Source organism: Lagenorhynchus albirostris, chromosome 2 (assembly GCF_949774975.1).
Source record: "Lagenorhynchus albirostris chromosome 2, mLagAlb1.1, whole genome shotgun sequence".
Taxonomy (NCBI): Eukaryota; Metazoa; Chordata; class Mammalia; order Artiodactyla; family Delphinidae; genus Lagenorhynchus; species Lagenorhynchus albirostris.
Window position 1 is genome coordinate 184,203,333 of NC_083096.1, and position 27,672 is coordinate 184,231,004.

The 27,672-nt window shown below is 65.1% G+C and overlaps 1 protein-coding gene across 1 annotated transcript in view; it reads left to right on the top strand.

Moving 5' to 3' along the window:
- The first annotated feature begins 10,257 nt into the window (after window positions 1-10,257).
- MEGF6 (multiple EGF like domains 6) overlaps window positions 10,258-27,672 on the top strand; it is a 37,677-nt gene continuing 20,262 nt past the window's right edge. Inside the window, exons 1-4 of the mRNA XM_060142843.1 lie at window positions 10,258-10,426; window positions 17,352-17,474; window positions 26,034-26,159; window positions 27,075-27,197. Of these exons, the coding sequence (XP_059998826.1) occupies window positions 10,258-10,426; window positions 17,352-17,474; window positions 26,034-26,159; window positions 27,075-27,197 (541 nt within the window). The remainder of the gene's footprint in view (window positions 10,427-17,351; window positions 17,475-26,033; window positions 26,160-27,074; window positions 27,198-27,672) is intronic.

The following is a 27,672-nucleotide window of genomic DNA, read 5'->3' on the forward strand; positions in this document are numbered from 1 at the left end:
CCACCCCGCTAGGGCGTGGCCTCTGACAGGTGCCGGCCCTCCCCCCCAGACCCGAGGGCAGGTGGGCTCAGACCTGTGGTTTATGGAGGTGGCGGGCCCTGGGGAGAACCGTGGGCTCCACCGTAGAGCTCTCATCCAGGACCACCCAGCTTTCCACGTCAGCTGCTCTGGGGAGGGCACGGCAGGGTCTGACTCTGGCGTCAGCGGGGCCCAGGACGAGCCTCAGCTCAGCGCCTTGGGCCGCTCTGAACCTCAGCCTCTTCCTCTGGAAAGTGGTACTTATAATGCTCTTGCCCCTTAGGGCACCTGAGGGGAGCGGGGGGAAATGCCTTGAGGCCCATGGCCCAGCGCCTGTGGCAGGCTTCCCACTCCCCAGGCTGGCTTCAGGGGGGCGCCAGGGATGGAGAGAAGAGGGGGCCCAACCTGAGCTGAACCCCTCCCCACCTGGCCTCAGGCCACGTGCCCTCGTCCCCAGCCTCCCTGCCTTCTCTTGACCAAGGTCTGCAGGGATGAGCCTGGAGATCTGGGGGGACCAGGACCCCCTTCAGGCCTGGGGGGCACCGTGGCAGGTCTCCGCCCGCCCCAAGGCCCCCCCAGTTCCCTCTCCTTGCTCCCTCCCCCCACTGCTGGCTAGGTGGATACTCAGTCCATCTGTGAGGTGGGTCCAGTCCTTCCGTCGGGCCGGATGGTGTGGCCTGATGACCACAGTGACATTGGAATGGGGAGGACGTTTTTGGTCCCGTTCTGAGGGGGAAATTAATCCCGCTGGTTGGAGAAAATCAGGGCGTCTCTGTAGGGGAGACTCGAGGCTTGGCTTCGAGTGGGGCCTCCTGGGTCCAGGCCTGTGCAGGGGGTGGAATTATGCCTGAGGCGGTTCCACTCTTCCCACCCTTGTTGCCCGCCCCCCCACCCCCACCCCACCCCTGCTCCGGGAGAAAAGGAGGGGCCTGGAAAGCGGGGTGGGGGGTTGCTGGGCAGGGAGCAGCCTTTGTCGGGTGGGAGTCCTCAGCCCAGCATGAAAACGGCTGGCTCCCGCCTGGGGGCCCGGCTTGTTCCCCCCGACACCCAGCTCCTCCCTGGCTGTGGGGCATCCAGGACAGAGCTGGGGTCGTTAACGGGGGTCTGTGAGCAGCCCATGGGGGATCGAGGCTTTGGGACAGTGGGGGCGTCCCTGCCCCATAGCCCCTGGGGGTCCGGCATTGACGTCTGCGTGGCCCCCGCCATGGGATTGACCCTTCTCAAGGGTGAAAGGGGCCGCTCTAAGGCCCCTGTGCTCAGGATGGCCGCGCACCACCCCCGGGATGGTGGTGCGGGATGGTGGGGCGGTGCCCCCCACCCTGCCTGACTCGGCCGTTGCCGTGGAACTTGTCCCGTCGGGGTCCGGGTGGGAAAGCAGCTGAGCAGCGCCCCGACCCGACGAGGGTTCTCTCTCACACCCACCCGGCCCGGCTGCTGCCAGGTTCTCACCATCCCCGAGGGAGAGGCAGGAGCCTGGGAAGTGACGGGCCCTGATCAGGAAGCCCCTGGGGCTCCAGCCCTGGGCTGGGAGGGCCGTGGGCTGACCCGGGCCAGCTGTGTTGTCCTGTGGCCGTGGGGGAGGAGGGCAAGGGGAGCTGCTAGGGACCCTCATCCTGGCGCCCTGGACGGGTGGGTCCTGTCGGCACTTCCCCCGGCCCTTCGTGGTGGGCTTTCTCTGATCCTCCTGCTGTGGCAACACTTGGTCCCCACCCCCGATGGCAAGACCCCCTAAATGGGGAGTTTCGGGAGCCTTTAGTGCTAGGAGGACTCTTGCACTTCCCGGGTAACCCAGCTTCCCCAAGTCAGGAGAGCGGGAAGGGTGGCAGGACTCTCGTGCGGAGGGAAAGAAGGCCGCCCGGCCTGCTCCAGCCCACACTCCACGCCAGGCTCCGGCTGCAGCCGCCATGCGTGTGCTGGGCTGCTCAGCGCTCACACTGCCCCATAGCCCCCATTTTATAACGAGGAGCCGGAGGCCCAGAGAGGTGCAGGAGTGCGTTCAGGGTCACACAGCTAGGGGGTGGCAGGGGGGAGGGATGAAACCCAGAGCGAGGTCGTGGGCCCCCCGGCCCCAGGCCCCGCCGAGGCCAGCGCTCAGGCCCCGTCTAGGGGTCGCCTGCCAGCATGCGGGGGCTGGGGCGGGCTACTAGCTCAGTCCGCACGGCCAGCACTGTAGCAGTGCCGGCACAGAGGGGCACCAGCAAGTATCTACTGAGCGACCTGCCCTTGTGGATGCAGAGACTGAGGCCGGAGACGTGGCCCGGTGGGCCTGTCGTGGACCGTGGATCCCAGCGTGAGTGAACTTGGGCCTTCACAGCCCTGGCCTCATTCCTGTGAGGGCTGGAATCGGGGCCTTCCCTGGGCCGGATCCTCTGGCTGGCTGTGCTCCGGACACGAGTGAGGAGGCCTGGCCCCGGGCTGCGATCCCTCCAGGCAGGATGGTACCATTTCCGACGAGGTGCCTGTGCCACAGGCCTCCTCTGTCAGACGTGCTGAGTTCAAAGCTTTTATTTCCCGACTGGCCAGTTCATCCCGCTAGGGAGCAGATTCTGGTAGTTCATTTCTGGGGACGGCCAAGGCAGGAAAGACAATAGCCCCCAAAGTCAGCGGTGAGAGCCAGCCAGCGACGGAGAGACGGGAGGCCTGCCCCCCAGGGCCTGCCTGGACCCGGCCCTGGACGGTTTCCCGGGAGGAGACCCCAGGATGTGCAGCCTGCAGGCATCTGAGTGGCTACCATCTGGACGCCCGTGGGGCCTGCAGGACTGGACTCGGGGGCGGCAAGGCCGGCTTCTCATTCCTGAGCCTTGACCTAGCCCAGGTGTGACCCTCGGAGGCCACAGTCCTCAGGCTCGGGGCTCAGTGAGAGGAAGCAATCTCGACACCCCGGGAACCCTGTGGTTGGGGCAGCAGCCGTGGGGAGGACGAGCCCTAGGCAGAGAAGATGGAGGGGACCCAGCAGAGGAGTCAGGCTGGATCTTGCCCCCATCCTGGAGGCCAGGGCTCCTGGGCCAGGGAAACAGAGGCTCCAGGAAGCCACTTTCCTCCTGAATCGCAGGGGTCCCAGCTTTGCTTCCCAGTGGTCCAGGGGCTGCAGCTGAGCGGCGGGGGCCATAAGGGGTGACTCGGAGCTCGCCGGGGCCCGTGGCCTCAGGAAGGCAGACGCTTCCGCTGTCTGTGTGGCTCCCGAGAGTGGAAGCAGCCCTCCTTGGCCGGGCTGGAGAGGGGCTGGCAGGCTGCTGGGGTGGGCCGGGCCCCTCGCCGTCTGCCCTGCCTCTCCGCCTGGCAGGTGGGAGAGTCCTCGTCTATCACCACTGGTCCCCGCAGGCCTCTTCCATGCTGATGGGATTCTCCTGCTGCCTGTGTCTCTTGCGGCCTCTCATCTCTGTCCCTCCCAACGGTAATGAGGCTGCAGCTTCCCCACCGTGCCCGGTATCCTTTCCAGCCTCCCACCCCCATCCTCTCATCCCCTCGCTGCTCCCGACCCCGATGGGCGGCTGGGCTCCTGACCCCACGGAGCCCTCAGCCAACCCCCCAGATCCCACGGTCGAATCCCATCGTGCCCCGTTCCCTGGGGTCTGGCCGGAGCAGCTCTTGGGTGGGGTGGGAGCCGCACCAGAATGCAGAGGGGGGAGTTCCTTCTGCCTGGAGAAGAAACAGTTGAAAAGATCCCGCGAGATGCCTGTACGATGAGACCTGTGTAAAGGCCTTGGGGGAGGCGGGGGAGCTCAGGGCGGGGACTGGAGGTCCCGTGGCTTAGAAACTGTTCCTGCACTTTACGTGCACGGTGGCCACGTCGGAGCTCCGTCTGTGTGGCAGGTGGCCTTGAGGACTTACGGGCGCCGTCAGGGCCTCAGAGGCAGGAGAGGCCACAGGAGCCCTGCCAGCTGCAGCCTGGGCACCTTGGGAGGCGGCGTGAGTGCTGTCTGGCCCCGGGTACCCAGCCGGACCTGGCTGCCGCCTCCATGACCCCAGTGCTCTGTGAACAGGTCTGGCCTCTGGGTGAGAAGAGGGCAGCAGCAGGAGTGGCCGAGGGAGCGCAGCAGGCTGGTGGGTGGCTGGAAGTGGGCCGTCCACGTGCTGCTTTGTTCAGGCCGGCTGGGCGTCTGCTGTGGGCCGGGCCCAGGCACACGGCTTTGGCCAAACTCCTCGCCTGGCACTTACCCCTCTTGGGCCTCTCCTGCCTCTGCACCAGCAACCCTGCACCTGCCCCCCAAATCCTCCAAGTCCGTCTTCACACCACGCCCCACCCCCACCTGTCCGAAGGCCGGCTCAGGCTCACCTCCTCCAGGAAGCCTCCCCGTCACTCTGACTTCACCATCTCCCCTCCACTGAGTACAGCACGAGCTCCGGGCTGTCCGTGTGCCCCTTCTGCGCTCACTGCTCCCAGGAAGCTCGGATGTCCCCAGGGAGAGCCAGGCCTCGGGGGCCGTGCCCATGGCGGGGGTGTGTCAGCATTCCAGGGCTCAGGCACCCCCCGGGGCTGGACCCGGCCTCACCCTGGCCTTCACACAGCCCAGGGGAGTGAGTGGAGGCCGCAGAGAGGGGCTCATCACACACATGCACACGTGTGCAGGGGGCCTCCGGTGCGGTTCCGTGTCCTCCCGGGGGCAGCCCAGGCCTTGGGTTCCCTGGCGCAGGGCGGGGTCTGGACGCCCCCCAGCCGTCTGGTCTCTGGAGGAGAGCGTGTGTGATGGCGGCTGCTCCATCCTGGGCTCTCGGGGGGCCCGTGTGTGTGAGAGGAGGGGGCCTGGCCCCGGCCCGGGGCAGCTGCAGGCAGGAATGGCAGCTGGGCTCTTGGAAACAACCGTGGTTTTCGTTTTCCTTCCCTCGGCTCAGGTAGGGCCAAGGCGGGTAATGGGTTCGCTCTGAGGCTGATGCTGGGACGGCTGGAGACCAGGCCTGGCCTCTGCTCCTGAAATAGCGCTGCGGCGGCGGCCCTGGGACAGGGTGGGAGGGACATTGGGGGGCAGTTCTCCTGGGCCTGCGTGGGGACAGGGTGGACCCCAGGCTGAAAACTGACCTCCTGGCCTGGGCTGGGCTCTGGACGTCCAGGGTGGAAGCAGCCAGGAGGGACGTTTGCCCCGGGGCGGGGCGGGAGATGGCGAGGAGGGCTTTAGGGCTGAGAGGCAGATTGAAGAGAGGCCTCCTTCCAGCACCTTCCTGGCCCTGCAGCTGGGGCCCGGTAGGGGCCGTCCGACCGCCGGCGGGTCCTGCTCACGGCCCCCAGGCCCCTAGCAGCCACCTGCTGGCTCCCACGCTGCTCTCTCGGCCGTCAGGGTCCTCGGACCAGCCTCTGCCCCCCAGCCCCGAAGCAGTCACGTGACACCCGACTTCAGGTGGAGGCCGAGCCCAGGCCTGTGGCCCCCCCGCCCGTCCGCCAGCTCGCACGACCTCCTTCCGGGTCCGCCTGTCCACGTGTGAGCGGGCCCGGCCCGGCCCCAGCCCCGGAAGTGCCTGGCACAGAGGCTACTGCGGGTGGTCAGCAGGTGGCCAGCAACTGCTACCCCACCGGCGACGGTCACCCTCGACACCAGGGCACGGGGGGTCATGGCGGTGACCTCTGGGGACTTCTCTGAGAGTCACTCCTCTCTCTCTCGCACCCCCGCCTGCCTTCAGAAGCCTTACTTCTTCCTGAGAAACTGGGACCCGGGAGTGCCCTGTCCCCCAGCCACACGGGAAGGGCCAGGGTTCCCCCCTCGGGCTGGGCAGGGCACCCAGGCTTGGTCTCCTCCTGTCCCGCTGGAGGGCCTCCTTGTCTCACGCCTTGACCCGTAGGAACCTGGGGAGAGACATGAGGCAGCCCCCCGGCCCCTGCAGGCATCTCAAGCGCCCCCAGCGCCCGCTCTGCATCCAGAGGCCGAGGCAGCCTGCACGGGCACCACCTCCCTCTCAGCAGATTGGCAGCATGCGGTCAGGCTCCCTAACCGTGTGACAGGGTGAGGCGGGGCCTCGAGAGGCCTCACGGAGGGCTTCACGGAGGAAGTGTCCGGGAGCACCAAGGGACAGATATACCACACAGTTGGGGGAGGGGAGGAAGCTTGGTCTCGTCCTGCTTCCCGCCAGCCCCAGGAACATGGCAGTTCTGCCCCTAAAGCCCCAGGGTCATGGGCCTCGGGAGCCGTGGCATTGTAGGGGGGGCAGCAGGGGGCCCTCGCCCCAGCCAGGGCCCTGGCAAAGGAGCTCGGTGGCCACCCAGCTTGGAGAGGAAAGCTGGAGCCGGCCCGGCGGGTGGAGGGTCAGCTCCTTCTGCTGACACACAGACATTCCACCGGGCAGAGACACCCCGCCCGAGTCTCCGCATCGGGAAAGCATTTCCCAAACGGCTTGCAGACCGCAGCCGCGGGCCTGGATGTGCGCGGTGGCACCGAGGAGGCGCTGTCTGAGCTGCTGGCGGCATTCGGCGCTTGGTGGCCCTGCTGCCACCACGGCTGTGCCAGAGGCCCCGCGCCCAGCCGGGTGGGGTGGGGGCCCAGAGCCAGCTCCCCCAGCCCCGGTCCTTAAGGGGGGCACCGCCCAAGCTCATCCGTGTCACGAGCTGTCTCGGGCTCTGGAGACCTGAACGTAGCTCTCAGCTGGGTGGGGAGACATCACTGTTTCTCAGGACCATGCCCTGCCCAGAGTGGGCACACAGGTCCTCGCGGAATGAAGGGCGTGAGGGAGTGAAGGCTGACGTGTGAAGGAGGGATGGGCTGGCAGCGGGGGGAACGCAGAGGCGGCGGAGGCTGGCTCTGGGAGTGAGCGGGCTGGGGAGCTTTGCAGAGAAGGGCACCTCTGAGTTGGCCCTCGACAGATGCATAGGAGCTCACCGTTCGCAGGCGGGAGGAAGGGTGGGCATCTCGGCTGCTGTGGAAGCTGGGGCTCTGGGTGGGCCAGGCCACCCAGAGACGGGTGGAAGAGCCGGGATCTGGAGCCAGTACCCGCTAGAAACGCTTTGCCCAGGGTTCAGCTCTGATGCTGGGAGCCATTTGGTGGCCTGGCCTGGAGGAGCCCAGCACTGGGTTCTGGCCAGCAGTCCGGGGCCCCTGTGGCGAGGGGCAGTGGAAGAGCAGGAGAAACCCCGTGGTGGCCCAGTGACTCAGGTGCACCTCCAACTGCTCGGCCCCTGCCCCCCGCCGCTCAGAACCCACTGGCTGCCTCCCAACAGGGAGCCACTGGGCACCTGCTGGGGTCATGTCTCCAGGAACCTGGAGGAGGGTGCACAACGCGGACAGGATTTAGGTCGGACCTGGCCCCCGTCGGTGGCCCCCTGTCCTGCGTGACCTTGGGCAGGTCATTTCTCCTCTGGAAAAGGACTGTACGAGAACGTCCGGGCCCCCGTGTGCCAAGGGCAGGGCCCAGGGATGCCAGAGGAGGATGCCTGGCTGGTGGGTTCCCTTCTGGGCAGAAAGAGGGTTTAATTACAGGCGTGTCTGGGAGGGACACAAAGGAGAGGTGGGCGGGCCGTGCCCGCGGGAGAGGTGGAAGGAGGCGGGAGGGCCAGCAGCAGCCCCCTGCTGGCTGGTCAGCGCCTGAGGAAGGGCGCTGAGGGCACGCCCCGGGCCTCACGTAGCTCTTGACGGCTTCCAGGGCAGAAAAGTCAGTGTTTTCTTCACCCAGATTTGAGGTGGAGAAGCATCTGAGAAGCCTCCCTGTGCTTCAGGAGCTGCCCCTGGACACTCAACTGGCTTTTTGACTGGCCGATTTCCTCCTTCCTGGCCCCTGTGGACACACGGCCGGGGACATACCTGGCCCCGTTTTTCCTCCCCATGTCATGTGTATTGCACAGCTGCAGGCCCACGGGCCCCTGAGCTGCTCTCCTCCGGCCCCCTGCCCACTGTACAGATGAGGATACTGAGATCAGTGGGGGCCTGGGACGTGTCCGTGTCATCCAGCTCTTCGGTGGGCTGGGACCCACGTCGGCTGCCCCCAGACCGCTCTGCTCTTCTCCAGCCCGTGCCCCCTTGCCGTGTGCTGGAGACGGGGTCTGAAGCAGCCCATCGCTGCCCCAGGAAGGCTGAGGCGGTGCATGGCCCCCCTTCCCCCCCCAGCTCAGGCCAGGACGTGAGTTGGAGTCCAGGTGGGTATAATAGGGTGGTGGCATCCCCGGGCTGGGACGAGAGGCCAGAGGAGTGATCCCCGGCCGGCATGTGGGTGCTAGGGTTGGGGAGGGTCGAGGGGTACCAGGGTGGCAGCTCTTGAGGGATAGGGACAGTCCTTGGGTCCCCTGACCCTTCCCAGGCCAGCCTGGCTGCATCCGCCACGGAGCAGGGTTCCAGCGCACTGGCCCTGCGACACTCTGCTCTGGACATTGCCCTGGGTCCCGCTGCTCGGCCTGGGGGTGTCTGCCTGGGCGTAGGGCCTGGCAGGGGGTCGGGCATGCAGACCTGGCTGCCGACTCTTAGTGACTCCCAGTGAAGCACTCTCCTCACTGTCTCACAGTCCCCATACAAGGCAGGTCTGTGCTGACCACCCTGCGTTACAGACTTAGGCACAGAGAGGTTCCTGGCTCCGTCGAGGCCACACAGCACCGCCCCTTACTAGCAGAGCTGGGGCTGGGCAAGGGGTTGACCTGCCTTGTCCCGTAGAAAGAAAAGTGGGGCTACACACGAGAGCCATAAAAACGATTAGGGAGCTAGTTCACGTTTTCATATTCATACCAAGAAAGCGGTGTTTTACTCTCAGCCCACACCTCAAGGGGCCACTTCTGGGAGACTGTCCCCCAGGGCGGGTGCTGACGTGGGAGTCCAGGCCCTGTTGTCCGTTGGTGAGGGTGATCTCTGAGTCAGTGTTTCCCTCTGGTGTCCCTCTGCACTTCCCTGAGGGACAGGGCTTGTCTCCACGCCCCCTGCCCCCTGCAGCCTGGCTGGTGGCTGCGCAGGCATGTTTCTGTTAGCATCCTTGGCAAGCGGCTGAGATGCACATTGCAGCATACACAGTGCTGGCCTGCGTGGGAGGCACAGCTCAAACGGCCACCCAGCAGTGTGTCTATCAGGGGATTTATGGAGGCTCCCCTGGGTGACAGTCTGGGGCCCACGGGCTGCGGTGCTGCCCAGGGGGAGGGCAGGAGAGAAGCTCACCCAGGAGGCCTGGGCAGGCGGGCAGGCCCATTTCTGCACTGCCGGGCATCTGGTGGGTGGGGGATGAGCTGCTTCTGGGCTGCAGACAGGACCCGACAAGGAGAGATGGTGCCTCTCTCCCGTGAGCTCGAGGTCGCCACCGTGAACCCTGGCCACAGGTGGGCTGCGCAGAATGATAGCTAACACTGTCTGGGGAGATGGAGGGCTGGGTTAGGCGGGGTGCCATGGGGGAGCCATCGGGGGTCAGCACAGGGCTGGCCGAGAAGAGGAGCTGGGGGCCAAGCTCCCGTCAGGCCCGAATGCACAGGGCGCTTGGAGGCACAGCCGCTGTGACCCACCAAACTTGGGCAGGGCTGCTTCAGACACATCTGGGACCTCAGGCCGTGCCCCTGAGCGAAGAGGGGTCCAGGGCTCTGGTGCAGCCTGACACCTGGGGCTCAGGCCCTGCCCTATCTGCCGTAGGGGTGCAGTGGCCCCCTTGCCCAGGCTCCCTCTGGTACCGGCCCTGGTCCAGTGGAGGGCATGGCAGTACCGGGTGCTGGACACTGGGCTGGGGGGCTGCAGGAGTCTACACCCCCAGGGTTTCCACTACGGTTGTGTGGCCTCAGTGCCTCCGCGCCCCACTCTCCCGAAACTTTGCGAGCTCAGCCCCATCAAGCTGCCTCTGCAGGGCCCCGGGCCTCGCCAGGTCGCCTCCATCTGTGCTTTGGGTTCTTTCACGTGTTGTTGCAGGGACCCGGTCCGTGCGAGCGCCCGTGTGCATGTATGTGCCTGTGCACGTCTGTGCAGGCTTGTGTGTGTCTTGTGTGCATGTTGCACACGTGGGTCTGCCAGTGCACGTGTCCGCGTGTCCACGTGGGGCTGCGTGCGCTTGTGGATGGGTCAGGGTGTGTGTCCGGGTGCGTGAGCAAGCGCGTAGGAATGCGCGGGGCGGGTGGGCGGTGCGCTGGGGGACCGGCGAGGCCCGTTGGGCGGGAGCGGGGCGGGGCGGGGCCTGGCGGCAGCGGGGATTTGGCCTTTACCTGCGAGGGGCGGGGGGCGGAGGGAAAGCCGGGAACAGAAAGGCGAGGGGCGGGGCGCGCCGGCCCACAGCGGCTCCAGCGGCACCAGAGGCGCCCGCGGAGCGGCGCGGGGAGCAGAGAGCAGGGGCGCGTGCCGTCCGGCGTCGCGAGGGAGCGGACCGGCCATGGAGGCGCCCCGGGGCCGCGGCGGGTTGGCGGCGCTCTGGTGCCTCGGGCTGCTGGGGGGCCTGGCGCGCGTCGCGGGCACGCACTACCGCTACCTGTGGAGGGGCTGCTACCCGTGCCACCTGGGCCAGGCCGGCTACCCCGTGAGCGCAGCTGACCGGAGGCCAGGTGGGCGCGGCGGGCTCTGCGCGGGCGGGCGGGACCCGCTCTGATCCCAGGGCACTGCTTTTGTTTCCTCTTTAAAGTTTGCGCCCCGGGGCGGCTGACAGCGCGGCTGGAGGGAATGGGGCTGGGACAGGGCCCCCTGTGTCCTGAGTCTTCCGACATTCCTGTCCCCTCTCTGGCCTGGCTGCGGGGGCAGCTGACAGCAGATCGGTCTCTTGACCAGAGGGAGGAGAAACATCTCCCTGCCTTTGCTGGTGGGCACAGGGGCTGCAGTCCCCCATGGCGCTGGCAGCTCTGGGGGTTAAGCAGGAGAGTAGGGTAGGCTCAAGAGAGAGGCCCTTGGGTTTCCCTCGCCAGGGTGCTCAGAGCCTAGGCCCCTTGGGGGAGTGTGTGTGTGGGTGTGGCAGGTGACGTCCTGTCACCTCACCCCAAGGCTTGGGAGCATGGTCAGCCCAGTGGGCTGCAGGGTCAGCTGGGAGCATGCAGGGTCAGCAGCCCACGGGAAGCGGCTGCACCCCTGTCCTGGTCCATCCTGCTTCTCCCTGCAGTTCAGATCTGGTACCCATGCTGGGCCAGCCTCCTGCAGGAGCTCCTGGGAGTGTCCGTGGGGTCCATGGAGTTTGCAGTCTGGCAACCTCAGATGCGAGGTGGGGTGTGGTGTGCAGTGAGTCATCACTTGAGATGCCCTGGAGGACACCCAGCTTGGGGCAAGGCTGCGTCTCCCCGTGCAGCCTGAGGCCTGGCCACCACACCTGCCACCTGCGCCGGGGCTCTGAAGCCTCAGGACTGTACCTGGGCCACGGCCATCTGGCCAGCAGGACCAGGCAGGTCCAGAGCGGGGCCGGGATTGGGCTCCCCTCCAGGCCCTCACTGGGCCCTGAGTGTGGTTCTGTACGGGGCATCTGGTCTCCTTGGAGATGTCAGCCCCGCTCAGCTGTCCTCTGGGCCGGTCTGTGCCACTCTGCCAGAGGACACAGGTCACTGAGCTGCAGGGCTGGACTGTGACAAAGACCCCTGCTTCCCCTAGCTTTGTCACTCGGCCAGCAGGGGCCCAGACCCCATCCCCACAGGGGAAGCAGTCCTCCCACTGGGCGGCTCAGGCAAAGCGACAGTCACTCCACCACTGGTGGCACTAAATGCTGTGAAACTGTGTGACATCCAAGGGCCTGGTGCTGGGTGGGGCTGGGCAGGGCTGGGCTTTGGGAGCCGGGAGCCCCCACTCTGTTCTGAGAACTGCTTGGGCTCGTGGAGGGACCGGGAGAAGGGCCTGCGGATAATGGGATGCGCTCTCCAGGGTGAGGACCTTGCGGCACGTTTGGGGGGAAGCAGGACTGCAAACTTGGTAACCACCGAGGGGCGCTTTCTGGCAGGATCCCAGGGGGCTTAGATTTTCCTGTAAGTGTGGCTGAGATATCAGAAGGGGCTTAACGGGGTGGTCTCCGCAGGGGCAGGTGGTCTCCTGGGTTCCCAGCAGCGTCATGATGGGCTCCCCGAGGCCCTGTCACCATCACCCAGCTCAGCAGACACCAGAAGTCCAGCGGGCTCCCAGGGGAGCCGGCCCTGTCTGTACAGTGATGTGTCCCTGCGTGCCGGTGTGTGCCACAGTCCTCGTCACCGGGCCGCCAAATCCCCAGCCACACATCTGAGCTGAGGGTAGCAGTGAGACCCCAGGGGCTGTCCTGCTGAACCCCGGCCTGGCTGTTCCTTAAAACAGCCCTGCTCGTGGCCTGCCTGCTCCCACCGGCCAGAGCGCTGTGGCCCAGAGGTATCTCAAGGCTCCCGAGCCCTGGGCGCTCGGGCGGCGCCCCGGTGCCAGTGGGAGCTGCACGGGGCGGAGCGTCTTTACCCCAGGCTGGGTGTCGGCCCCCGACTCTCTGGAGACAGCCTCCAAGCTCCCTTTCAGCTGGGGGTGCCCGCGCCTCCTTGGGGACCAGCCCCCCTCCGTCCTGTCCGGGAGAGCCGGCTGTGTGCCCTCTGGCATGGAGAATGGCACAGACTGGCCCAGAGGATGGCTGAGCAGGGCCGATGTCTCCAAGGAGACCAGATGACCGTACGTTTTCTGCTGTGGTTTCAGAGTCCAAGGGGCCGGTGCTCGGCCGGGGTCTCAGGGCAGCGGTCCCACTGCCGGGGTCACCAGGTAGAGGCGGCGCGGCATGGTGGTGAGGGCAGGCCTGCATCGCGGGACCCAGGGGACTGCCGCCAGCCCCTCAGGGAGCTCAGGGAGTGGCCCTCACTGCGGGTGTCAGGAGGCCAGGCTGGGCAGAGCGGACTTTTGGGAACCTGGATTTCCAGCTTGGGTGGCCTGAGCCTCCGTGACTCTGGAGAGGCTGCTAAGCTAGTCATTCACTCTGTGTTCATTTCCCATGGCTGCTGGGACACATTACCCCAACCTGGTGGCTTAAAGTCACCCAGGTCTGGTACCTTACAGTTCTGGAGGTCAGAAGTCTGAGAAGGGTGAACGTGAAGGTGCTGGCAGAGCTGGTCCCTCCTGGAGGCTCCGGGGAGCATCTGTTCCCTGCCTCTTCCAGCTTCTAGAGGCGCCTGCATCCCTGGCTGTGGCCCCGCCCTCCATCTTCAAAGCCAGCAGTGCAGCATCTTTTTCTTTTTCGTGGCTGTAGATATTTTTATTTATTACCGAAGTATAGTTGATTTACGACGTTTCAGGTGTACAGCAAAGTGATTCGGTTATACATGTATGTATATATTATTTCAGACTCTTTCCATTATAGGTTATTACGAGATAGTGAATATAGTTCCCTGTGCTATTACAGTAGGTCCTTGTTTTTTACCTATTTCCTATATGGGAGCGTGTATCTGCTAATCCCAAACTCCTAATTTATCCCCCCACCCCTGCCCCTTTGGTAACCATAAGTTTGTTTTCTGTGTCTGTGAGTCTGTTTCTGCTTTGTAACAGAACATATAAGTTCTGTTACATAGAAGCGGCATGTAAGTGATATCACATGATACTTGTCTTTCTCTGACTTACTTCACTTAGTATGATAATCTCTAGGTCCATCCATGTTGCTGTAAATGGCATTATTTTATTTTTTTTATGGCTGAGTAGTATTCCATTGCATTGGGCCCTCCTTCCTTCCTGTCTTTTATTTGTAAGGCCTGTGTGCTGACGTTGGACCCACCTGGATACTCCATGCTGATCTCCCATCTCACCTGCAAAGTCCCTTTTGTTGTGTAAGCTTCCAGGGATTAGCATGTGGGCCTCTTTGAGGGGCCATTATCCAGCTGCCCACACCCTCAAAGAGCTGAGCCTGTGCTCCTCGGGTCACAGCATGACCACAGTCACGGTCACAGGGTCAGTGGCTGTGGGTCATCAGAGGTGGCTGAGAACAGCTCTGTTCTGCCACCACGTGGCCCGCCTTGGGAGTGGGGCCGGCAGGCTTTCGGTAACCCCGTCCTGCCTTGCTTTCTGAGTGTAAGTCATCTCTATGAAGGGGCCTCGATCTCAGAGCTGGAGGGGCCCCAGCAGGAGTGCGTCTGCCCAAATGCCCTGCCCGCCCATGAGCAGGGAGGTGAAGGGGGAGGCCTCAGATCCTTCAGCCTTGAGCTGCCCCGCTGGGTCCAGATATTCAGACGGGCTGACAGCAAACTGTGGACAGGGGGAGCGCTGGCTGGGCCTCGTGGCCTCCCACCTTGCTGCTGGCCACGGTCCCTGTCGGTGCACCTTTGGGGGAGGGGAGGGCTCCTGGGGCCGAGGGGCTGGCCCGCGCGATTTAGGCAGAGCCTGGGAGCACCTCTCGGGTCTAAGTGTCCCGTCCTCGCAGCAGGAGGACGGTAAGAGCGTGGTCACATGGGTGGGACTGTGGAGAGGGCCCAGCGGTCAGGGCTGCTGCTGGAGGGACCCTAACGATGGCGGCCTGCCCCTGCCCAACCCCCCACCTTCTTTCCCAGAGTGTCCATCAGTTTGGTGTCTTTGTGGCCCACAGGCTGCCGGGCTCCCCATGTGTCCTGCTTAAGGACATAGCCCCCGGGGTGGGCTCGCCCCCCGGCCAGGTGCCCGAGGGCTTGGGGGTGCAGTGCCTCTGCGGTCAGCTGCTCTCTGAGGCCAGTGTCTGGGGTGACCAGTGAGAGCCGGTTTGAAGGCCAGCATCCCCGCTGGTGTGCCTTCTCCGCGCCTGCCTCTGGGGCCACGTCTGGGAACGACGGCCCCTCTGTCCTCCTCTTGTGGCTTTACCTGCCTGCCCGGCGAGGCCACTCGAGACACACCGCGAATCAGTCCGTCCACCCGCCCTCTCGGACGGCACACGTGGCGCCTCTTCCCCCGAGCCTCGCTAAGCCCCTACTGTATGCCCAGCGCTGTGCTCCGTGCGGTCACTTTACTTTTCAAGGACCCTTGAAGGGGTCGCAGAGAGAGGGATCTGAGCTCAGAGGGGATGGGGTCTCCTTTCTGAGCCCCCTCGGATGGCCCCTCCTGCCGTGCCCAGCGGGTGTGGGTCTGCCTACTGTCTTCCACATCACCCAGCTGACTCTCCCGCAGGAGGGCCCTGGGTCCTGAGACCTCTCCCCATGCCCTGGGTCCCTTTGTTCCCCAAGACTCTTCGGGGCTCTGTTGAGGGCCGTTAACCCTTTGCCTTCAACCTTCCCCCTGTCAGTCATCCTGGTGTCGTTCCGAGGAAGCCCCCTCAGGTCACCGTGTTCCAAGGAGGGGTTCTCTTGGTCTCATCTCCTCTCTGAGGCAGCCTCGGGGCTTGGGGGGCACTCTGGGGGGTCTCCCCAGGGTGGATTGGCTTGTGCGTGGAGCAGAGGCCCTGGCCTCCTGGGTTCGTCTTGGGTCATTCCTGGAGGGCCAGGCACATGCTCAGGGTGTGGACTGGAGTCAGGATTTCTGTCCGTGGGAAGCACAGCCTGGCAGGCAGGCTCTGGGGACCCTCCAGGAGGAGCCTGGCCGCCGTGCCGCCTTCGCTGCCCTTCAAAGGTGTGCTCGGATGGCTGGGGCTTTAGGACGGGAGCCTCGAAGGCGGGCAGTTTCGTGGGGACGGCGGGTGAGAGCTGGACAGTGGAGTTGCAGCAAATAGCGTGGACCCTCGGGATTATTAAGCAGAATTAGAGGAACCTCAGCTCCGCACAGCCCCTGGGAACAAGCCAGGTTTCCACACAGCTGCAGACCTGCCCCTGAAGTCACTAAACTTTCTCCCAGCGGAGCCATGCAGGGTGGAATCTTCCACCCGCACTTGGAGCTGACTGTGGCCTCCTGCGAGCTCGGCCAGCAGTCAGGGCCTCTGCTGCCGGGGCAGAGGTGCCCCAGATGCTTCTCTTAGACGCGCGGGAGCGGAGCATGTCTGTGTGTCTGTCTCCCCTTTTCCTGGTCTGGGAAGCTGACTGCCCTGTTGGTGAGGCTGGCGTCTGAGGGGTGTGGACCGGCTGAGGACCAGGCGTGGGCTCGTGTCCCCATGCCCAGGGCCGCTCGGTTCTGTGCTGCCCGAGCAGCGGCCTCTTCCCTCCGTCTCTCCGTGTCTCCCGGGCAGTTGGGTCCCTCCTGACGTCAACCTCGCACACAGGTACCTGAGGCAGCCTGTTGCCTCCTGCCTTCCTGCCTGGCCTCCGCTGAGGTCCAGGGTGGTGGACGTGGGCCTGGAGGGAGGGCGGAGGGGGAGGGGCAGCCTGAAGGGTCTTGGCATGTCTGCGTTTCTGCCGGGGTGACCCAGGCCAGGCCATAGGGCCCGGTGCTTTGCGGTGCAGCCCCTGGGCCTCCACTCCTGGGAGGGTCTTTCTCACCCTCCAGCTTCCAGCTCAGCTAGTGGGGTGGCCCCGGGCCTTTGGGCCAGCCCTGTCTGCTTCCAGCCAGCGCTTTCCTATGGCCTGCGGCACGGTGCCGTCAGAAGGGGCAGGCAAGCACAGGCCCCCTGCGCGGTGGTGGGTGGTTTCAGGTGTGAGGGGTCTTGGAAGGGGAGTGCCCGGGGCCTCCACTCGGGCCTGCCCTGGGGATGTCCGCTGTGCTGGCCTCCTGAGTCGCTGGCACAGGGACCCCAGGCTGACCACCTGCACTGGTTTCCTGGAGCTGCCGAAACAGATACCACAGACCAGGTGGCTTCAGCAACAGACATTTCTCTCTCATGCTCCGGAAGCTGGAAGTCAGAGGCCAAAGTGTCGGCGGGGCCGTGCTCCCTCGGAAGCCCGGGGGAGGGTCCCTCCTGCCTCGTCCAGCTCCTGGGGGCTCCTGGCTTCCTAGGCTGTGGCCGCCTCCCTCCAATCTCCGTCTCCCTGTGTGTCTCCAGGACCCCTGTGTGTCCCCGAATGGGGGGCCACCCTTCTCCAGTATGACCTTATCTCAGTCCTTAACTAATTACATCTCAGAGACCCTGCTTGCAGATAAGGTCACACCCTGAGGCTGTGGATGGACGTGAATTTGGGGGACACTGTTCAACACAGAGCATACCCCCCATCCTGCCCTCACTCAGCCTCCCCCACCCCGAGGCCTGGGCAGGGGCATCTCCCGAGTTACCAGTTTCTTCTTCTGGGCTCGTGGCCCCCCGAGGAGCAGCTAGCCCTGCCCTGAGAGCATTTCTGGATTTGGAGTTTGGAAAAGAGCATGTGCTCTGGGTTCAGTCTTGAAAGGCGCTAGGATCTGCGCCCTCCCACCTGAGCTTGTCCCCCGAGATCCGGCCGACCCCCGCTGCTCCCCAGAGCCGGCCCCAGAGGTGGCGGCTCTTCCTCCCAGGGGCCGTCAGACGCTGGAGACAGGCCTGCCTCGTCTCCACTCCGCTCCGGCAGGCCGGTGAGGGGCTCGGCACTGTTGCAGGCAGCGTGGCCTGAGAAGGAGGGTCCCAGGTCTGGGCCCCAACACCTGGGCGGGGCCAGTGTCCTGAGAGAGGGGGGCCAGGCTGGGCTCCCCGGGGCTAGTGCAGAGCGGGGGGGAGGGGGGCGGCCTGGGTGGGTTCTGGCTGTTGACCCCCGGCCCCGTGTCCCCATGCAGACGTGGACGAGTGCCAGGTGCACAACGGCGGCTGCCAGCACAGGTGTGTGAACACGCCAGGCTCCTACCTCTGTGAGTGCAAGCCCGGCTTCCGGCTCCACGCGGACGGCAGGACCTGCCTGGGTAAGCACCCCTGCAGCCTCCTGGGCCCGGTGCCACCTCCCTGCCGGGGCTCCTGGCCTCAGCCATCCCCGGGCCCTTCTGGGGGTGCCCAGGTCTGGGAGGGGCCACTCCTGGGCTGAGAGGCCTGGTGGGGCCCCGTGGGGCCTGTCTGCTCAGAGCAGCCGCCGTTACAGTTGCCTCCGTCCTGCTGAGCGTGGGAGGCCGAGGGGCCCTTGCCACCCATCGTGGGCCCTGGCCAGCGCCACTCACGCCAGGTTGCTGGGGCCCAGGCGGTGAAAGGGCGTGTCCTGGGCCCGGTGCTCTCCGTGGAGGCTGGACCCTGGGACCCTGAGCCCTGCGGCCTGGGCTGCACCCTCTCTGTAGCCACAGCTGAATCTGGCCACTTCCCCGGGGGCCTTCTGTGACGGGCGGGAGCCCCTGGGCCACCATCCTCTCCAGGGCCCTATGCAGCAGGAGCTGTGGTCGTCCGTCGGCAGGGACACAGGTCCGGCCGTGCTGCCCCAGACTGGGGAGACTGGGCGCCTGCTGGGTGGAGGGGAGGCCCGGCCTGGGGCGGGGGCAGCATGGGGCTGCTCTTGGCCTGCAGAGCTGGACTTCCCAGGCCCAGGTCCCCCACCCCAATCTTGGGGAGCCTGGGGGTGGGGCTGAGGCTGGGGGGGAAGGGGTAACCGAGAAGCGGGGTGTTAGCCCTCAGTCCCTCTGTGAGGCCTTTTTGCCGTGCAGGACGTGCTCGATGGGGCCCCTGCCGGCACGGGAGGCTCCAGGGAGAGAAGGGGAACGCTGGCGCCCACTGGACGGAGGGTGGAGGGTGGAGGCCGGGCATCTGGCTGTGGGCCGTCCCCCGCCCCTCTCCTGGCTGCTCTGGACACAGGTCCCGTGGGCACCGGGCTCACCCTCCCTGCCTGCCGCTCTGTCTGGGAGGCCATGTGGGGACCATTCTCTGGGGGCTGGGCCAGTGGTCACCCTCACGGGCCAGCTCTCTCCCCGGCTACGGGGGGCTGCCCCTTCTTTCCACCCTGCAGGCCCCGAGCGGGGCAGGGGCGGGCTCTGAGCAGCACCCCTCCTGCAGGCCCTGCTGCTATGTGGCAGGGCGGCTCGCCAGCCCTGGGGGGCCCTCCCCGGCACAGGCACTCTCATATGTCTGGGCCGCCGCTCAGGGAGCGAGGCAGCTGCCTGTAAAGTTTCTCTGGGCTGGAAAGTGGAAACAGATGCAGGAATGTGGTGATGTTCTTCAGGACAGATACAGCAGGGTGCAGCCCCCGTTGCTGGTCCCCCAGGTCCCCAAGTGCCCTTCATTCTCCCTTCCTCTGGGGCAGGTTCTCCGTGGAGAAGGGTGTCCCTGGAGGCTGATCCAGGGTGGACTGGGTGGTACCCACTGCCCCCTCCCCTGCTGGCTCCTTGGTGAGAGGTCTGGGCTGAGACATCTTCCTGTCTCCCTAGACCCCCCTAGTTCTCCCGAGCGTGGCCTTCACTGAGCTCCCAGAACGGGTACACAGCACGCACAGGGGAGGGTGCCCTTCAGGGCTTTGGGAGGGATTATGGTGGCCTCTAAGAGTGGCGTTGAGTTGCTGGCTTCCAGAAGCGCAGGAGGGGTGCTCCCCAGCCTTGCCCCTGGCCCCCAACCCAGCCCACCCCTTCGGTGCGCTGGAGCCCCTCCCGGAGCCTTTCCTGGGAGGCGCCTGCGCTCGGGGCCCCAGAAGTCGTGATTTGTGGTGCTTGCTTATTTTAAAGGGTCTTTTCAAGGTCTGATCCCAGGGCCCCCGGCGTGGCCTGCACAGCCTGTCAAGAGGCTGCTGGGACCTCACCGCACTCCCTGCCTGCCACCCCCAACTCTGCACACCCAGACCACTTGGTGTGCCCCAGGGCCCCGGGAGGTCTGCAGCTCTCTTGGGTGCTGGCGCCCACTTCCTGGTCGCTCCCACCAGAGGGCGCAGTTGAGACCCACCTTGGGCACCAGCCTCTTACCTGCGTCCCCTGGCTGGAAGTGCTGGTGTTTGGCCTGGGTGTGTCACTCTCTTTCTTTTGACTGCAACTCCCAGCGGGAAATGTACACTGCATCCCCTGCACCCACGCACAGCCACGCACGCTTGTTGGTGAATTCCGCATATCTGGAATTCCTGGGAGCTGACATGTGCAGGGCGGTCCCCAGGTCTCTTGGGAGTGGTGTGGGTTTGTCCGCTTGGGTCTGTTGGGGGCTGCCTTCCTTGTGGGGGGCCTGGGCTTTATCGAAAAGCTTCCAGAGCGGATAGGGGTCTCCTGGTGCCTTCTTCCCAGACAGAGCAAGAAGCGTTTGCCCTAAGGGCGCCCGGCCCTTCTCCCTAAATGTGCCCCTTTCGGATGCCGAGGGACCCACCCCGGCTGCAGTGCACCTGACCTACTGGTCTGGGGTGGGTAGGGCGGCCGAGCCCCTCAGATCCTGGATGAGGGGCTCCAGGTGGGGGCCCGTGGAGGGCACTGCATGGCCCCTGCCAGGCTGCTGGACTTCCTGCCTCTGGGAGGTGTGGCCTTCTCCACTTCTGCAGGACTCCCAGGGTGCAGGGCGTGGGGAGGAGCTGGTGGCCTTGTCCGTGGTTCACAGAGGCACCCTCTGAGCCCAGACTATCCTAGGGTCTCAGCAGACATTTATGGGAAGGTCAGTGTAGGAGCTGCGCCCCTCCCCAGCCCTCCCTTCCCCCACACAGGCCAGCTTGCAGGGCAGACTGCACAGCTGGAGCACAGCTGCTCGGGACCCCTCCCCGGGGCCTACTGGGATCCTCTGGACAAGGCGAGGGGTGCGGTGAGCTCTCTCGGGACTTTGCAGGCAGGCAGGGAACAGGCCCGGGCACCCCCGCCTTCAGAGCTTGGAGTGAGGATTATAGAGATGCCGGAGGGTAGGAGTAGAGAAGGTGCCCGCAGGGATGTTGACAGTCCTTCCTCGGTACAGGGTGGGAAGGTCCTCTGTGCTGGGAGCTCTCAGGCTGGTGCCACATCATGGGGCCCCAAGGATCTGGGAAGTCTTTAAAGGTGGTAGTGCTGGGGGGGGGTGCTTGAAACAGATAAGGGAAGGGGAGCCTTGAAACACTCTTCGAAGTTGCCTCAGAGGCAGGAAGAGGACAGGAAGTGCACAGTCTTCTTGCATCCCTCCCTTGCAAAAGATCTTCTGGAAATAAAACACAAAAAGGTTCAATTCTTTTTTTTTCTAAATTTTTTTTGTTGTTATTTTTGACTGCTTTGGGTCTTCGTTGCTGCGTGCGGGCCCTCTCCAGCTGTGGCGAGCGGGGACCACTCCTAGTTGCAGTGCGCAGGCTTCTCATTGTGGTGGCTTCTCTTGTTGTGGAGCACGGGCTCTAGGCGCCTGGGCCTCAGTAGTTGCGGCTTGTGGGCTCAGCAGTTGTGGCTCACGGGCTCTAGAGCGCAGGCTCAGTATTTGTGGCGCATGGGCCTAGTTGCTCCGCGGCATGTGGGATCTTCCCGGACCAGGGCTCGAACCCATGTCCCCAACACTGCACCAGCAGGGAAGTCCCCAAAGTTCAATTTGTAAAGTGAGAATTTGCAGGAAGGATTTTACCATCAGCCCCGAGGCCCCTGAGTGGCTCACATCCCACCCTGGCTGCCCTTGGCTAGCCTGGCCCCAAGAGAAAGAAGCAGAGGCAGCCAGGCATGCTGGGGCGCTCCATCGCCAGGGTGCTCTCCTGGGTTTGCCCACCCCCCCCACCAGGCTCTGAGGTGGGAAGGGCAGGGCCGAGTGAGGCCCAGGGCTGGGCCAGCCTGCTTCTCACCATGGCCCCTTTCCTTCCCCGAACTGTGGGAAATGGGGCTACCGAGAGCAGTGCTGGGCGGGTGTCTGGGAGTGACGTTTTGGCTTTTCTGCGCCATCTTGCAGGGCGCCCCAGGCAAACCCGCAGAGACCTGCTCCCGGTCCTTGAACACTTGGTGCCGGGAAACCCTCCTCGTCTGGCCCAGAGAGCCTCCGGCCCAGGGGTCCCTTCTGGACCCTGGCCTCGGACGTGGCTGCTTGCCCACATCCATCGTGGTGTCACTGGCTCAGTGAGCGGAGGGTCCTGTGAGATGCCCCGGGCTGGCCACCTGGGAGAGGTGGGCTCTCCACCCATCCCCTCCTCCCCTCGGCCTCAGGCCTGTTGGGCTTTTGGATGGACGCTGGGGGAAGGATTCTTCTGTCAGCACGCACCCCCTGGTGACCTGGCTGCCCCTGCCGGAGTGCCCTGCCCCTGGAGTTAGGTGGGCCCTACTGGGTCCACAGCACGGGGAGGGTCTCCGCGCCCCTGCCTGCCTGTGGGGTTTTACCACAAGTGCGCCATGTGGCCTCGGGGCAGGCGCTCCCCCCAGGCCCGGGTCTTCCCAGTGAGGGGCTGCACAGGGCCTTGCAGGCTGTTGTTCCCCGGCTCCTCGGAGGGGAGGCCGCCTGGGTCCCTGGAGGCTTTGCTGACAGCATGCGGCGTGGGTGCCAAAGCCGCAGGCAGCAGAGGGGCGGAGATCGCCAGGCTTGTCTGCAGAGCTCATCTCTGCAAACCACAGATGCAGTTCTGGGAATGTCTTCCAGTCCCCTCCAGACCCGGAACAGGCTGCAGCTTCTAAAAGGGAGTGTGTCTTCCCTGCCCCCGAGGGGCTGCTGAGTCCGAATGGAGAGTGGGAAGGCCAGCCCTGCCTGAGGACCACCCTGGGAGGGCACGGCTGTGCCTGAGACCAGGCCCCTGGAAGTGCAGGTTGCCGGCGCCCATGGGTGATGGGAGGGTCACACCCCAACCTGGGGAAGCCAGGGGTAGCGGCCCAGACCCCAGCTGGATGCAGAGGCCCGGCGGGGAAGCGAGGGCAAAGTGGGGCAGTGGCAGACGGCCGGGCGGGGGCTGGGGGGTGTTTAGAGTCCGTGAGCTTGGCAGAACCAAGCTGAGAGCAAGATGGGAGCAGGGGCGGTTGGCGGGGGGCAGCCTGTGATGTTGGGACGGTGCCGGCCCCTGGCTCGGGGGCAGGGCAGTGCATCCACGCTGCGGGTGAACCATGTCCCCGTGCAGCGCGGAGGCCCCAGCCCGAGGGTGGGCGCGGGGGGCAGGACGCGCAGGCAGAGTAGCAAACCGTGGGCTGCCGAGTGGGGCAGGAGTGGGCAGGGCCCAGGGGAGTTTCCCCTCCTGGCCAAGCCAGGGGGCCACCTGCTTCCTGTCCCACCGTCCTGGCCCTGTCGCCAGCAGAGGGCTTCCTAGAAGGAAGGGCTGCAGGTGGCTGCTGACCCCACATGGTGTGAGGCTCTTGGGACCTAGAAGCCAAGCCCGTCGAGGGCAGTAATTACAAAACCCTCGAAGCCGCCCTCGAGCCTGCTCCAAAACCGCTGGCTGGGGTTGGCGGCTGGAGCAGAGTGGGCTGGTGGGCTCGGCACGCTGCCGACATACTTGCCCTCACCCCACCGGCCTGCCAGGTACAGCCACTCAGCTGACCAGCTCGGGCAGGCCGGCGTGCCGGGCTCTGAGACCAGGGCCTTGCCAGCGAAGGCGCCTTGGAGGTCAGCTCTCCAAGGCCCCCCCCCGCCGCTTCCTCCATGGCACTCATACGCACCTGTTGCTGGGCTCCAGCCCTGAATCCGTGCCCAGGTCCTGGGTGCTGCCACCTGCACCTCCAGGAGCGGAGAGCCGCTTGCACGGACGGAGCAGGCCCTCCACCCTGTAGGACATTGATTTCTAGAATGTCCAGTTTCCTGCTCAAGTAAAGGCCCCACTCCCCTTGAAGAGCTCGGTGCCTCAAGCTGGCCCCCGGCTAGACCAACTCCTGCTCGTTGAAGTGGAAGGGAAGTTGAAGGGAAGTTGAAGTGGAGTTGTAGCCCAGCTCTCTTAGAACCCACGAGTGCCCTGGCCTTGGCATTTGCAAACTGGGAGTGAACGTGCAATAGTCAGCTCAGGCTGCTGCGACAAGTACCACAGGCGGGGCGGCTTCTACAACAGCAGTTCGTTTTCTCACAGTTCTGGATCATGGTGCCAGCCAGTTCGGTTCCTGGTAGGAGCTGCCATCTCCTCCTATGGCCACGGAGACAGAGACAGAGACAGAGGGAGATCTTATGTCTCTTCTTATAAGGATACAAATGCTGTTTGATCAGGGCCCCACCCTGATGACTTCATTTAACCTTAATTACCCTACCCCCAAATACAGCCACATCGGTGGTTGAATTTTAGGAGTACGCATACGAATTTTAGGGGGACACAAACATTAATTCCCTTCGGGGCTACGGAAACCCCTTGTCTGCCATTTTCTGATGGGCTGTCAGCTTTGCTTCAGGTCTGAGCCTGGTTCTGATTTGCGGGACCACCCAGGCATGGGTCAGTGCTATGTGGGTTCCATGGCCAGGTCTCACAGTGACCCGAGGGGCCTGGAAGCTTCACCCCCAGCTTTGGGCACTGGTCACGCAGAGGCTGGCTGTCTCCTGAGCTGCACAGCCCAACGCCCGAGAAAAACTGCCTTGTTCAGCTTCCTGGCAATCCAGGGCACAGGATGCTCAAGGTGATGGCATGGGGCTTGGCTTCCTCGTGTGCACAGCTTGGGAGCATCCGGAACGTTGGGACTTGTGCAGCAGAGCAGTGAGAGACAGGCTTGGGAGGGTGCGAGGCTGCATGGGGAGCCGGACCCCTCCGTAGCCCCCACCCGCCTGGGATTTCTCCCCCGGTGGGCTCCTGTGGGCCCGGAGTTGGGTTGCCCTGGGTCCGTCTTGGGGGCTCTGCCGTCTGGAAGGGCTGCTTTCCAGCCGTGCCACAGCTCTGTAGGTCTTCCTTGCTGCTGTGGTGTCTGCCCAGCCGGCTGCCCTGCCCCGGGCTCCGAGCCCATCTCTCCGTGTGCCTGCCCGGCGCTGCCAGGAAGGGCTTCTGATTCCTATTATGAGCTCTGAGCAGGGATGCAGTTGGTGTGAACACGAAAGGGGCCCCAGGAATGGGCCGGCTCAGGCCACGCTCGGAAGCCTCTCTCCGGAGTTGATGGCGGTGCCTTAAGCAGAGCTGTCTCAGGAGAGGCAGGCGGGGCCTCGAGGGTCAGCAGAGTCGGGGGTGGGTGGCTGGACAGGGGGCCCAGAGGCTGAGCGGGATGTTAGACGTGGCCGCCCTGTTTGCCTCCGTTCCACCTGGGACTCGTGTCTCTGCTGCGCCTCCCCGACACGCGGCAGCCACACGACACTGCCACCCTGGCTATCCTCCGCACCCCAGCAGGGCTGGCTCGGCCCCGGAAGGGGACCCGGGCACGGGCTCCTCACACACTCGCCCCATGTGGGAACCGGCAGGATCGTGAGTGCTGTGTCTTGACTTTGGGGGAACATACTTGCTTTGAAGGAAGCTCTGCTTTTGGCGGACAGCGTGGGCCTGGGCTGCTCCGAGCCCTGAGGCCGCTCACGTGCTCCGCGTATCGTCCGGCTGCTCCCGGACCCACTGGCGTCGGTGGTGCGGGGCGTGCCACTCCTGGCCCCCAAAACCCATGACAATAAATGGTCTCTCCAAACTCGGGCCCTGAGGCCAGTGGCGCCCTGCAGTCTGTGATGACAGCACAGGTGGCATCTGGGGGTGAAGCCCTGCCCCCTGGCGGTCGCAGTGTTTTAGTACGAGGCCTCAGGTTTGCTCTGGTCCAGGCCCGCTGGGCAGTGGCCTGCGCCTCCCCAGGGCACAGATAGTAACACATTCTCAAAGCTTTGCTGCAGGGCACGGGGCCTGTCTCTCCCTGACCACGAGGTCACTACCAGTGACTTGAAGGAGGCACGAGAGTCCAGGTGCCCTCTCTGGGTGCCCAGCCTCTCTGAGTGGGCCCCACCCCCCGCCAGGCACAGCCCCAGCTCATCCACTCAGTACCTGGGCACCCACTCGGCCAGCCTGACCTGCAAGAGCCTTGCCCTGTGTGGGCCTGAGCATGAACACCTGGACCCCTGGCATCCTGGGAGCGGGATGCAGGTCCCTGGCTCTGTGGCCTTACCAAGTGCTGTCCCCACAGCTGCTGGGAGGAGCGGGGACTGTGTGAGGTCAGGTGGGGGTGAGGCCTGGCCTGGGGTGGGCAGGAGCTGCACTGGTCCGTTAGGAGCTGGGGGCCAGGCCCGCAGGTCATGGTGGCCATCCACGGAGGCCCACGCCTGCCCCTCTGGCCTGGCCTGATAACCTAGATAGTGGAATGTCGGGGTCTTCGCCAGCCCTTGCTGGCCTGCCACCTCCTCCAGGGAGCCTCCCAGCCTGCTCGGACTCTGAGCCCTGGACGCCTTGGCTCTTAGGGGACCCCGGTGTTTTGCATTCTGTGCTGGGTGGGGCTGGGCTTCCATCGGGGTGGGCGGCCTGCTCTGTGATGCCTCCCTACACCCAGTCCTGGGGCAGGCTGGGCCAGAGGGTCCAGATTCGGACCACGGCCCTGCGTATCCTGTGTGTGGGCCGAGAAGCAAAGCCAGGCCCACGAACTGGACAGGAACAGTGTCGCCCTCTCAAAGCCCCTGCTTCTGGGATGTGGACAGAAAGGAGGAGGGGCTTGGAAGGGCCCGGAGTCTTCCTGCAGGAGGTGCTCTGTGGCTGCCCGGGGCCAGGCCGTCGTCCTGGGCTGACCTGGCTCCTCTCGGGTCCCCAGCCATCAACTCCTGCGCCGTGGGCAATGGCGGCTGCCAACACAACTGTGTTCAGCTCACGGTGACCCAGCACCGCTGCCAGTGCCGGCCCGAGTTCCAGCTCCAGGAGGATGGCAAGCGCTGCATCCGTGAGTGCCACCGGCGGCGGGAAGGGGAGGGCCAGGGCTGGGACTCCCACTGGGACCCCCGTTCTGCACGCATCCACAGACCGGCCCGGGAACCCCACAGCCTGAGCCCCTCCCTGCCTTGCTGCTGCTGCTGGAGGGGGGCCTCAGGGACAGCAGGGGCCCCCTCGGCTGCCGAGAGGCTGTGAGGCATCGTCCAGCCCCTGCGGGCACCAGGGAGGAAGCCTGTCAGGCTGGCTCTGGGGTCACACATCTTCGGGGGGCAGGAAGCTCAGGACGGGGATACGGGGGTGAAAAGGAAGGGCATCCTGCATGTCCCCCGGTTCTGAGGCCCACCTTGGGCTTGGCATGGGCACGTGGGACCCCAGCCCTGGCCCTTGGGCGGAGGGGGCTGCCCAGGCCCCGTCTGACACCTTGCCCTGGGGTCGCAGGACTACCTGTCATGGAAGGGGGTGCTCTTCTGATGGAAAAGGTGGAGCAGGTCTGGGAGACCCCTGAGAAGTGGAAATGGGGACTGGGGCAGGGCAGGTGCTGAGGGAGTAGCTCTGACCCTGCCCGGCCTCTTGGCTCCTGGGTCAGGAGTGTGGGTCTGAGGGGCCGAAGCCAGCAGTGACGGCAGAGCGGCACAGGGCCCGGGGCTGGGGGTTCCGACAGGAGAGGAGGCACTGGGGGAGCCGGCCGTGAGCCCGCGGCCTGACCAGCGCTGGCCTGGCCGCTGCCCTGCTGTCTTCTCTGCAGTTGTTTGGGGATGCCTGGGGCTAATCTTACCCCAAGTCCACTGCCCAGCCCGTCAGGCCAGAGCAGGAGGGGTGAGAGCTCCAGGTGGGGGCCTCACGAGAGGCCCCGGAGAAGGTACCCCGAACTGCCAGAGCCCCCATCTCTTGCCTTTGCCTCCATGCCTCCTGGCGGCGACCGTAGGGAGGAACCCGTGTACGGATCAGAACGGCGGCTGCATGCACACGTGCCGGGCGCTCTGGGGCCTTGCCCGCTGCGAGTGCCACGCAGGATACCGGCTGGCGGCGGACCGCAAGGCCTGCGAAGGTAAGACGCCCTCCCTGCCCTCGGGCTGGTCCAGGTCAGCTGTGCGGGGCTCGCCTCCTTGCATCCCCTGCACCGGCCTGTGGGTGTGGGGCGGCCCCTGTTGTCACCCTTGGCTGACCTGGAATGACACAGGTTTATCTCCGGGGCTGGGGGCAGGGTGGGGGTGGAGGGTAGAGAGGAGGGGCAGGAACCCAAGGAGCTGCTCCCAGCGAGAGTCTCATGTCGGCAGGAAGGCAGATCTCAGGTTGCCTTGTTATTTTTATATGTTTCTCGTGTTACCTAAGTAGGACCTGCTTGTTAGGGAGACAGGAAAGGGTGAGGGAGGAGAGAGGAGGAAGCGTCACCGTGACCCGGGTGGCGGCCCCGTGTCGGCGTCCAGGCGTCTCTACGGCTTGTTGTTAGTGGGCACATTTAGCATCACCCCGGAGCCCGGTCGGGCGCAGCTTTCTAGAACGCGCTCCCACCTCCCGGCTGC